This window comes from Bombina bombina, chromosome 1 (assembly GCF_027579735.1).
Source record: "Bombina bombina isolate aBomBom1 chromosome 1, aBomBom1.pri, whole genome shotgun sequence".
In the NCBI taxonomy this organism is placed as follows: Eukaryota; Metazoa; Chordata; class Amphibia; order Anura; family Bombinatoridae; genus Bombina; species Bombina bombina.
The window spans coordinates 397,880,558-397,893,807 of record NC_069499.1 but is presented as its reverse complement, the minus strand read 5'-3'; the positions used below and the strand labels follow the sequence as shown (position 1 = coordinate 397,893,807).

Sequence of the window (13,250 nt, the reverse complement as noted above, 5' to 3'; positions counted from 1 at the left end):
ATTATGTACAGGAAAACATTTATGCAGGTCATTTTCCTAGTAGTTTGGTAAGATAGGAATTTCCATTAGTTAACTTCTCCTGAAGAGATGTGGGGGATTTGAAGTGCAGGAGGCGAAGAAACTATTTCCCTTTTTTTTTTTCTCTCCATTGGTTGTTATGATTTGATCTCTGTTATGATTGATTATAATGTTAGTTTGGGATAATTCTATGAGAAGAGTTATATTGAAATATAGTACAAAGTAATGGAATGAAATGGAAAATATTATGGGAGATATAATTTATAATATGTTGTCTTTTTCTTTGTGGTTGTGTTTACTCATGTACATTCTGTCATTATATGATGATTGTCTCCATTCAGTTAAAGTATGTATATTGAACTCTAATAAAAATTATATTTAAAAAAATAAAGGATAGCCATAGGGAGGAGCCAAAAGCTTCACCGCCCCAAGCGACCTGTAAAGGATTAAAGGACCACTACATACAGTAGAATTGCATAATTGACTTGCCTAATCAAAAAGACAATGCAAAAACACTTAGGGCTCTATGTAACAAGCTCCGTAAGGACTCGCCAGAAACAGCAGTTATGAAGCAGCGGTCACAAAGACCGCGGCTCCATAACCTGTCCGCCTGCTCTGAGCAGACGGACAGACATCGCCGGAAATCAACCCGATCGAGTACGATCGGGTTGATTGACATCTGCAGGGGGCGGCGTTGCACCAGCAGCTCTTGTGAGCTGCTGGTGCAATGCTGAATACGGCGAGCGTATTGCTCGCCATATTCAGCGATGTCTGGCGGACCAGATCCGCAGTGTCGGATCAGGTCCGCCAGATCTTCATAACTAGAGGCCTTACTCTGAATATTGAATAAGCAGTAGATTTTTTTTCTGACAAATGTATTTTTCCCCATTTGCCGACCCCCTGTATCATGTGACAGCCATCAGCCAATCACAGACTAGTATACGTATACCCTGTGAACTTGTGCACATGCTCAGAAAATGTGCATTTAAAAAGAATGAGTAAAATATGATAATAGAAATAAATTGGAAAGTTTCCTAAAATTGTATGCTCTATCTGAATAATGAAAGTTTAATTTTGACTTAAGTGTCCCTTTAACTTAACCTATTTACAGTTTTAATCAGGTGTTGCAGTTTTACAGCTAAATGGAGAGTGCCAAAAGAAGGAAAAAGGGGGAGAGAAAGGATAGGGCAGGGAAAGGGGAGAGATAGGGCAAGGTGGGTATGGGGGGAGCTCCATGCCATTGTATATAATAATTTTATTGTATTACATAAATATAAACAAATGTAATGACTATTTACTGACTATCTATAAATTCTTATTCTCTACAGTATAAATACAAAACTGCATATCGAAAACAGCTGGGCCACCATGTTGGATTCCGTAACCTGCAAGATGATCCTAAACTTGTGTGGTGTATGCACATAGCTAAGATCCAGAGTGACAGGGAATATAAGAAAGACTTTGAAAAATGGAGGACCAAATACAACAGCCCAGTAGATATGCTGGGCATTGTGCTGGCTAAGAAATGCCAGACTTTAGTCAGTGACATTGATTACAGACGACGCCTGCATCAATGGACATGTCTGCCAGACCAGAATAATGTTATTCATGCTAGAAAAGCCTATGAACTACAAAGTGATGTATGTACTTTAATATGATCAAAAACATTTTAAAAGTTATAACCTGTATAGTTAGTTAATATGTACTTTCTATAAGGCTCTAAAATGAATGAGTTACATTCATGGGTTCCTGAAAACAAGAACTGATCACGAACTTTTCTGAAGTATTAATTGGAATTCATTTCAAAACAAATTGTTTTAATTTGAACCGTTTATAGTACAAGGAATGTTTTTGTAGTTATCTCTAGTTATATAACCCATTAATAACTAAATTAGTAAAGTTGATCGTCTGGTAATAATAATAAATGTGTAACTCCTAGATTACAAGTTTTGTGCTATAGAGGGTGTGAAACGAACGCAACAAAAGTTGCGTTATTTCACCCTCCAAAGCGCTGCCATTACAAGTTTTAGATAAACCGCCTTGTGTGTGCAATATGGTGGCGATAAGCTCCATACCGCACATAATACAAGCGCTGCTTTGACGTGCTCGTGCACACTTTCCCCATAGTCATCAATGGGGAGAGAGTGTTAGCAAAGAAATCTAACACCTGCGATTGCGGAATAAAAAGCTCTGTAACGCAACCCCATTGATGTCGATGGGGAAAAAAAGTTACGTTTAAACCCTAACATAAACTCCACGTTTAAACACCCCTAATATGCTGCCACCGACATTGCAAACACCTACATAATGTTATTAACTCCTAATCTGCCACTCCCGATATCGCCGCCACCGAAATAAATGTATTAACCCCTAATCTGCTGCTCCTGACATCGCTGCCACTATAATAAAATTATTAACCCCTATTCCCCTGCACCCCAACATTGCCCACACTATAATAAAGATATTAACTCCTATTTTGCCGCTCCCCGACATTGCCACCACTAAATAAAGTTATTAACCCCTAAACCTCTGGCCTCCCACATCACTGCCACTAAATAAACCTATTAACCCCTAAACCGACAGACCCCCACATCGCAAAAAACTAAATTTAACTATTAACCCCTGAACCTAACAACCCCTTAACTTTAAATTAAAATGACAAGATTCCTATCTTAAAATAAATAAAAACTACCTGGGAAAATAAAAAAAAACTTTAAACTAACTAAAGTTTAAACTAACATTACTATTATACTAAAATGAAAATAATTATCAATTAAATAAATTAAATTACACATAAAAAAACTAACACTACTAAAAAATATATATTTATACAATTACAAAAAATAAAAAATACTAAATTAAAAAAAAATCATATACTAAAGTACAAAAAATAACAAATACTATATTACGAAAAATAACAAACAAAATTAAAACAATTACACCTAATCTAATAGCCCTATAAAAATAAAAAAAAACATCCAAAATAAAAAAAACCTTGTCTACAATAAACTACCAATAGCCCTTAAAATGGCCTTTTCTAGGGCATTGCCCTAAATAAATCAGCTCTTTTAACCCCCAACAGTAAAACCCACCACCCAACCAACCCCCCAAAATAAAAAACCTAACTAATAAAAACCTAAGCTACCCATTGCCCTGAAAAGGGCATTTGTATGGGCATTGCCTTTAAAATGGCATTCAGTTCTTTTTCTTGCCCTGAAAAGGGCATTCAGCTCTTTTAAGAAAAGCCCAAACCCTATTTTTAAAAAAAAAAACACCCAAAAAAGTTTTCAAAAACCTAACACTAACTCCCAAAGATCCACTTACAGTTTCTGAAGTTCAGACATCCAGCCGGTGAGATATCTTCATCCAGGCGACGAGAAGTCAGAATTTCAGTAGCTCTCATCCAATTGGCTGATTTGAACAGCCAATAGGATTTCAGTAGCTCTCATCCTATTGGCTGATTTAAATTTAAAAAATCAAATCAGCCAATAGGAATGCAAGGGATGCCATTTTGAAAAGGCTACCTTGCATTGAAGATTCAGTATACGGTGGCGACCATATGAAGAGGATGCTCTGTGCCGGATGTCTTCAGGATGGACCCGCTCCGATCTGCCGGGATGAATATAGAAGACGCCGCCGGGATGAAGATAGAAGATGCCACCTGAATGAAGATAGAAGACGCCACCTGGATGGATGGATGGATGGATGAAGGCCTCGCCACCTGGATGAAGACTTCTCGCCACCTGGATGTCTGGACTTCAGAAACCAAGTGGATCTTTGGGGGGTTAGTGTTAGGTTTTTTAAACTTTTTGGGTGTTTTTTTTTAGATTAGGGTTTGGGCTTTTCTTAAAAGAGCTAAATGACTTTTTCAGGGCAATGAGTAGCTTAGGTTTTTGTTAGATAGGTTTTTATTTTGGGGGGTTGGTTGGGTGGTGGGTTTTACTGTTGGGGGGGATCTTTGTATTTTTTTCAGGTAAAAGAGCTGATTTCTTTAGGGCAATGCCCTACAAAAGGCCCTTTTAAGGGCTACTGGTAGATTATTGTAGGCTAGGGTTTTTTATTTTGGGGGGGGTTATTTTTATAGAGCTATTAGATTAGGTGTAATTGTTTTGTATTTTTTGTAATTTGGTATTTTTTATTTTTGTAATTGTAGATTTATATTTTTTTAGTAGTGTTAACTTGTTTTAATGTGTAATTTAATTATTTAATTGATAGTTAGTTTAATTTTATTATAATAGTAATGTTAGTTTAATATATAGTTTAAACTTAGTTTTTTTTTATTTCACAGGTAAGTATTTATTTATTTTAAGATAGGGATCTTGTAATTTTAATATAAAGTTAGGGGGTTGTTAGGTTAAGGGGTAAATAGTTTAATTTAGTGTTTTACGATGTGGGGGGCTGGCGGTTTAGGGGTTAATAGGTTTATTTAGTGGCATTGATGTGGGAGGCCAGAGGTTTAGGGGTTAATAACTTTATTTAGTGGAGGCAATGTCGGGGAGCGGTGGAATAGGGGTTAATATCTTTATTATAGTGTGGGCAATGTTGGGGTGCGGGGAAATAGGGGTTAATAACTTTATTTTAGTGTGGCTATGTCGGGGAGCGGCGGAATAGGGGTTAATACATTTTATTAGTGGCGACGATGTCAGGAGTGGCAGATTAAGGGTTAATACATTTAATATAGTGTTTGCGATGCGGGAGAGCCTCAGTTTAGGGGTTAATAGGTAGTTTATGGGCGTTAGTGTACTTTGTAACAGTTTACTTATGAGTTTTGTGTAACAGTTTTGTTGAGTAAAACTCATAACTACTGCTCTCAGATTGCGAAATGGATCGTGTCAATATAGGGTGTAACACAAGCTTTTTAGCCTCACCACAAAACTTGTAATGGCAGCGCTATGGAAATCCCACACAAAAACGTCATTTTTTTGTTAGTGCGGGACTGTTGTTGCGTTGCAGGCTAAAATGCTTGCGGTACAGCTATACCAACAAGACTCGTATTGGCTGCGTTGCTGTTTTAACACTGAATTATTTTTTTTAAAACACAAACTCAAAACTTGTAATCTAGGTGTAAGTTTGCTGAACTCATATAATGGCATTTGAATCATATGGACATGAAGCTCAATTTTCTTTTTTTCTTACATATAGAATCTCTACAAGTCTGATCTTCAGTGGTTAAAGGGTACTGGTTGGGTCCCAATTGGTTCTCTTGATGTTGAAAAGACAAAGAGAGCTGGAGACATCTTAAGTGAAAAAAAGTACCGACAGGCTCCTGACAAACTCAAGTTTACCAGTGTCACTGATTCCCTAGAATTGGTACTGGCTAAGAACAATGCAGATATAATGAACAAGGTAAATTAAACTGATGTCCATGTGGCTGGAATAAAGAATGTATCTACATGCATACTATAAAGCATAATAGTCAAATGGTGAAAAAGCAACCTGCTACGCTGTAGAAGATAATATTCAGAAATACACACTCATGGAGAAAATAGCCAACACTCATATTAAATTATTATTTAGTTTATTGAACCTCAAATTTATACATTTAAAGGGAGAGTCTACACCAGAATTTTTATTGTTTAAAAAGATAGATAATCCCTTTATTATCCATTCCCACAGTTATATTAATACACTTTTTACCTTTGTGGTTACCTTGTATCAAAGCAGAATTGATGATAGCAGTAAATTGGAAAGTTTTTTAAAATTACATGCCGTATCTGAATCATGAAAAAAAAAATTGACTAGACTGTCCCTTTAACTTAAGACCCGAGAGTAAATATACACATACATTTTTATACAAAGTCGTTGAGAATACTCATTCATCTCATGTTGGTTTTATCATTGTGTTCACAGAATTGTTATTAGGTCTTTGAATTTATCTTGTTATATAATTTTAGTTGTTGGTTTATTTGATGCAGCATAATCTACATGTCAAAATGTTAGAAATAAGTATTTTAATACATTCTTTTTATTACTTTTATTATGGGTTTGAGAAATGTATATGAAATGCATGAGACAGAAGATAATTTTTATGAGACATAGAAGGAATTTACAAATATAAACACAGAAGTAAGAGCTAGGATATATTTAAATGCATTAAAAAATATGTTTTTATGACAAACAAAATAATTTAATATTTTCTTGTATCCTGCAGCGCCTATATACTGATGCATGGAATAAGGACAAAACCACACTTCATATCATGCCGGATACACCTGAAATTACCCTGGCAAGACAGAACAAAATGAACTATAGTGAGGTATCCAACAATTTTACTTTATTTTTTATATTACGATTCATACTTCTAATCATACCTCTTAGAGTCATACATAGTTTAACTACTTACTGATGGGATGACATATATGATAAAGTTGGTTGCATTAATAAAATATATTGCAATTGCTATTTTTTTGTGTTTGTTCAGTTTTAGTGACAAGTAATGGATGCCTTGATGTTTATATTTTGGTATTAAAGAGTAATATGGTCTTATAGCACTGACCCAAAAATCAAACATTCTCACACAAATGCTGTTACATACCAAGCAGAGTATACAGTCCCTTTTTGTCTGGTAACACATAGGTATATCTTATAAAATAAATTATATAAATTCTATATATAATATGGATTAAATGTTGTATAGTTTCTAGTATTTTGCTATCAATGGTAAATTACATAATGTAACTCAGTGTTATATATTTCACATTTAGAGCCTTTATAAACTTTCACTGGAAGAATCAAAGAAGAAAGGATATGACTTGAGAATTGATGCTATTTCTATCAAAGCTGCCAAGGCTTCAAGAGACATTGCCAGTGATGTAAGTTCATGAAAGTAATCTAATTATTAAGTTCTATGAGAAATGATAGAAAAAAGCAATGTAGATGTAGAGGATTTAACAAATGGCACATATGGCTCTATTTCAATCTCTTAGCAGAGCACATTGAACATGTTTGAGGGTGTAGTAAGCTGTTTTCATAGTCAGTCATCCCAAGCCATAGGAAAACCCAGTTTTATGTGTAAGACTTTGCCTAGTGCAACCCTATAACATATTCTGCATTTAATAATTCTCACTAGTGATATCCCAGTCCATTAAAATGTATCCAATTCAATATCCTTACCCTCTTGAAAACACATTTTGGCCTTTTCCACAACGTATCTTTTGACAATTTGTGTTTTTAATCTTGCTCATGCTCAGTTCACTTTTTTTTACAAGTACTACTGTTTCCCTTTTTTATATAAAAAATATAAGGTAAAATATTGTTGAAATTACACTTTAAAACTATAAATTATGTCCAGACAAAATATGATAATCAGAAACAATTCATGGTTGTAATTATGTGTTTTTGAAGTTAAAAAAATTTCATTTAAAAAAAATACTTAGAATTAGACAGATTAAGTGGTGAGGTAAAAAAAAATGCCACACCCACGTTAGATTAAAAAATAAGTAAACCAAACGTTTTATCACAAATCTTGTGTTTCAGTACAAATATAAAACAGGATATCGCAAGCAGCTTGGACATCACATAGGTTTCCGCAGTCTTCAGGATGATCCTAAGTCTGTGTGGGCCATGCATTTGGCCAAGATGCAAAGCACAAGAGAATATCACAAAGATTTTGAAAAGTGGAAGACAAAGTTCAATATGCCTGTTGATATGTTGGATATCCAGCTGGCCAAGAAATGCCAGAAACTTGTTAGTGATATTGATTATAAACGCCGCTTGCACCAATGGACCTGTCTCCCTGATCAGAATGATGTCATTCATGCCAGGAAAGCTTACGAGCTACAAAGTGACGTGAGTATCTCTACAGAAGACTTAGGTGCAGATTCGAAAAAATTTGCCAATCTAGACATGGCTTGCCACGCTGACACTCACAGGGGCAGCTCTTATAGAATTCTATTAAAAAAAGGCTCTGTCTCTGCAAATGGGGCGAGAAGTCTCTCATACAAACACTGAGAGCTCTCTGTTATCTAAAAGTTCGCAATGAAGGACGAAGTAAAGAGGAAAACCCTGACGTATGTTTAAACATTAATAGTACGCCTAATGCAAATCAAATTACAGTGTTTTTAGTGCACTGTACCTTAACATGCATAGGTTTTCCTTTCACAGTAATTAGTTTTTTGAGTATTTTGATAAACACTTGCCACCTCTTAAATTGCAAGAAAAAAAAAAAGAGATCTGTAGGGCGGAAATGTTTACAGAATTACGCTGGTATTTGAGAGAACATTTTACACACCCATGGAACATCCATGTTCAGCCCATTTTACAAAAAACAACAATTACACTCTGTATTTTGTTGTTATAAGTACGAATTTCTGTGGGGGTATTTTTGCACATCCAGTGTACTTAAAGAGACACTAAACCCAAAATCTTTCTTTCATGATTCAGATAGAGAATACAAATTTAAACAATATTACAATTTACTTCTATTATTTATTTTGCTTCATTTTTTAGATATCCTTAGAAAAAGCAATGCACATGGGTGAGCCAATCACACGAGGCTTCTATGTGCAGCAACCAATCAGCAGCTACTGAGCATATCTAGATATGCTTTTCAGCAAAGAATATAAAGAGAATAAAACAAATTAGATAATAGAAGTAAATTAGAAAGATGTTTAAAATTGCATTCTCTTTCTAAATCATGAAAGAAAAAATGTGGCTTTCATGTCCCTTTAAATTACAATTTACAATGTGCATATTTAATACTATTTATTTATTTCTATTTATTGTACAATTTGCATACAAATTTTGGTGAACACTTTTTTTACGATTTTTGATGCACCGTAACAACAATGGTTTAAATAATAATTTTGTATGATTTTTCAAATTATGATTTTCATTTTGAACTTTTGTAATGTATGCATCTCCTTCCCATATAAAAATACAGTATACATCCCTTTGCGAGACACCCTCTTTTCAGGACAAAAAGAGTCTTTATATTTATATAATTCTACTAGGCAGATCATAGAAGGACTAGCGAGCATTCTTATAGAATCTCACCACCCCAGAGAGCTTTTTAGAATTGGGCCCTGAGAGTAAAATTAAAATAATATTATTCTATACTATTTATTACGATTTATTAAACAAAATATGTTCATGTTCTTATGAAGCATTCCTAAAGCAAAAGTCACTATTTATGTATATGCTCTTTAATTCTAAAAAGTAAAGTAATACCACAGGTTTTTTTTGTTTTCATGAGACATTTATTTTTATCAGTATGATTATGACCATCATTAACTTCAATTTTTCGTTTATTATGACATAATCTGCTGTTTTTGATCTTATTTAAGAATCATTTTTATAATTTAAGAACACAATAAAGTTTCGTGCTTTTTTATTTTGGTGAACAATTAATTTTGACGTGATGACCACTAAAATATGACTTATGAATTTAACAAAAATGGGAATGTATCATAAACACAAACACCCTTGTAAGTCAATTTCTCTACTAAACTGTTATTTTTGCATCAGGGCATGTTTTAATGAAAACAATTTGATGTGTTCTTTTTGTGTGTGTTTTTTTTTATTTAACAGAATTTGTACAAATCTGACCTTCAATGGCTGAAAGGTATTGGGTGGGTTCCAATTGGCTCTCTGGAAGTGGAAAGGAACAAGAGAGCAGCAGATATCCTAAGTGACAGTAAATATCGTCAGCCTCCTAACACTCTGAAGTTCACAAGTGTGACGGATTCTTTGGAGTTAACCCTCGCCAAAGCAAATGCAGAATTGATGAACAAGGTATGGCAGGAGTCCTGCTCATTATATTAACATATCATATATACATGTTGGATTTTTTTTTTCATTTTAACAATACATGGGAATCCCAAATGTTCCTAACATGAAACAGAACACCACGTTATTTATGTAAAATATTATGATTGCTTTAAAAAAATGATAAAATATGTTTTATTAAAAAAGAGAGGATTTAGCATTAATATATCCTACTTCTTGCATTGACATAAAATATATATATATATATATATATATATATATAAAGGTTTTGGGCCTTTTTAGGTAATTTCTATATGTAATGAGGCTAAGAGGCCGATTCATCAAGTCCATATGGAGCTTGATGCAGCTGTTTCCGCGCTAACCTTCAGGCTCACCGGAAACAGCAGTTAAGAAGCAGTGGTCTTAAGACCGCTGCTCCTTAACTCATCTGGTACCTCTAAGGCTGCGGACAGCAATCTGCCTGATCACATACGATCGGGTTGATTGAAACCCCCTGCTAGCGGCTGATTGTCCGCGAATCTGCAGGGGGTGGCATTGCACAAGCATTTCTAGTGAAATGCTTGTGCAATGATAAATGCTGACATCGTATGCTGTCGGCATTTATCGATGTGCGGCGGACATGATCCGCGTCCGCACAATAGTAAATCAGCCCCTAAATTCTGTGTAGAAGTCAGTCATCCAGTATTCCATATTATGTACACAGTGTTGACACTTGACTTGTTTATTAAAAGAATAAAATAACTTTTGCTCTTTTATTTCAAGTGTTGTTAAAAATAAAACACTTATTCAAGAGATTCTAAACCTTTTTTCACTCAAAAGGGCATATAAAAAATGCTATTAAATGTCAGCAAGCCCTCTGTAATTACAACATTTTCCTGCAGTATTCCAATACATTAACATATCAGCAGAGCCGGAATAGATTAATACCTTGTTTGCTGCAATTTATTTTCAATGGTTAAACTTCAGCCACCACTTTCCTTTTTTGGAGGAGACTTCAGTCTGGAGAGGACAGGCTTGCCACTGCCATTGTGTTAACAAAATCTCAATTGTTTGACATCAGCAGATATGAATAGATAGCAAACTACAAATTAGGGAGCAATTTGTGGCAAGGTTATGCTTGTGTAGCCTGCCATGTGTTCTTTTATTTTTTTAGGACTGGACAATCCACAATTTCATACCTAAATTACAGGAAAAGGGGGCAAAATTAATACTGAAAGTATGATGCAAAGTTTTTTGTAATATGCATAGTTAAGCATTTTATATGGCAATCTCAAAGAATTGACTGTAAATTAATCGAACAAAAAAAACATAAGTATCTTTCAACAAATTGTTAAACAAGTTAGGCGCAACAATTTGTCATAGACACTTAATCCTGAAACAAATACTGAGAAAGGAAATAGGGAAAATGTTGCTATGGGAAGAGAAGTATTGGAAGAATCATATAGAGTATATGCAGCTTCTATAAATTAAATTTGGTATTAAATTGTAAGCAAGGCAATGACCCAACCTTTACTTTTTTCTAGCGCTTGTACACTGATGCTTGGAACAAAGACAAGACCTCTATTCATGTGATGCCGGACACTCCTGAGATTGAACTGGCAAAAGCAAATCGTATAAATTTTAGTGAAGTAAATACCTTAAATCTAAGTTATAACTTGTTTCATAGTATATGTTTAATTTGTGTAACTGAATATGTTTTTTTTTTTAAATATATAGAAACAATACAAACTTTCCTTGGAGGAAAGCAAAAAGAAAGGTTATGATTTGCGTGTGGATGCCATCTCAATCAAAGCAGCAAAAGCATCTCGAGACATAATCAGTGATGTAAGTAACAATTATGTCAAATTTACATCATATTTATATATCCAGTGATTCAGGTACTGTTACAGGTTCTTATAGGTTTCATGGATTGGTGCTAATTTTGTATTTTTCCTGGAGTGATCATTCATAATATTTTATACACTGCTAATAAATATTTTTTATATATATTATAATCTACATTTAAACACAATTGTATTTATACAGACAATAATAATAATAAAAAACTCAAATAGTATTCACTTGCTCCTCAGACAAAAGCTATATATTTGGATTATCTTTGTTGTAGCAGCCTTTGCTGTACTGGCAAAGAGATACACCTGAAACATTAGGATATTATGAATAATTTGGACTAAAAGAACACAAATAGCTTATTAATTGCATACGTTCTTAGGTATATGGGGAGTAAAAATCTGTGAATAGCTATACTGTGTTTTTTTTGTGTTTAAGCCTTAATTATTATTTGTTTGTTTTTTGCCAGTACAAATATAAAACTAGTAGATACCGCAAGCAGCAAGGGTATCATGTTGGAGTTAGAAGTCTCATGGATGATCCAAAGTCTGTGTGGGCTATGCATAAAATAGCTATATTTTTTATTTCACAGTTTCAATGTGTTGTTTCTTTCTACAATACAAATACAAAGCACCTCAAAACAAACAGGAAGGGAAACAGCATGAAATAAAATGCTTAAGTGTGTAATATGGAGAGTAAGTTGCCATAGTGATTTCACTGTTTGAACCTTTTTATTTTGATAGTACAAATACAAGACTGGATATCGCAAGCAGCTAGGGCATCATGTTGGATTTAGAAGCCTCGAGGATGACCCAAAATCTGTATGGGCTATGCATATTGCCAAAATCCAGAGTGACAGAGAATACAAGAAGGACTTTGAGAAATCAAAGACCAAGTACAACAGTCCAGTGGAAATGTTGTCTGTCTTGTTGGCCAAGAACTGCCAGAAACTTGTTAGTGATATTGACTATCGTCATCACCTTCACCAATGGACTTGTCTGCCCGACCAGAATGACGTCATCCAAGCCAAGAAAGCCTATGATCTTCAAAGTGACGTGAGTGATTTATTTAGTAAAACATTGCTTGTTTGATATTTTTTTTGTTTTTTAATATTGAGTTATTCTTTCTTTAGGCTGTCTACAAATCAGATTTGGAATGGTTGAAAGGCATTGGTTGGGTGCCTGTTGGTTCCTTAGAAGTTGAGAAGGCAAAGAAGGCTGGGGAAATCTTGAGTGAAAAGAGCTATCGTCAAAAACCTAACACCCTTAAATTCACCTCAATTACAGACTCCATGGATTTGGTTCTTGCTAAGAATAATGCTCTACAAATGAACCATGTAAATAAAAACCTAAACTAACTATTTTTTTAACTATATTTAGAGTCATAAAGTTATTACATGTTTTGAAGCACATATGGGTCACATTCAAATAAAGGGATTATATTAATAACCTTGAATTTAACACTTTAAGTTAAACATCAAGGCTTTAAATATTTGAGTACAGTCCATATTCATTTTTTTAATATACTAACAATTACAAAACATAATGTTTGACGTTTAGTTAAAACTAAGTTAAACTCAATTATTTTCCTTTTGATATTGTCATATCATTAACAAATGTGTTGTCTCAGAGTCTTGAATTTAAAGAATAGAAATGACAAAAGCAATTTTATTTATT

At 34.1% G+C, this 13,250-nt stretch overlaps 1 protein-coding gene across 1 annotated transcript in view; it reads left to right on the top strand.

Moving 5' to 3' along the window:
• The window catches only part of NEB (nebulin), a 262,192-nt gene that overhangs the window by 78,915 nt on the left and 170,027 nt on the right, over positions 1 to 13,250 (top strand). The window contains 10 exon segments of the mRNA XM_053698301.1: positions 1,347 to 1,658; positions 5,161 to 5,364; positions 6,170 to 6,274; positions 6,723 to 6,830; positions 7,495 to 7,806; positions 9,547 to 9,750; positions 11,268 to 11,372; positions 11,461 to 11,568; positions 12,318 to 12,629; positions 12,707 to 12,910. Of these exon segments, the coding sequence (XP_053554276.1) occupies positions 1,347 to 1,658; positions 5,161 to 5,364; positions 6,170 to 6,274; positions 6,723 to 6,830; positions 7,495 to 7,806; positions 9,547 to 9,750; positions 11,268 to 11,372; positions 11,461 to 11,568; positions 12,318 to 12,629; positions 12,707 to 12,910 (1,974 nt within the window).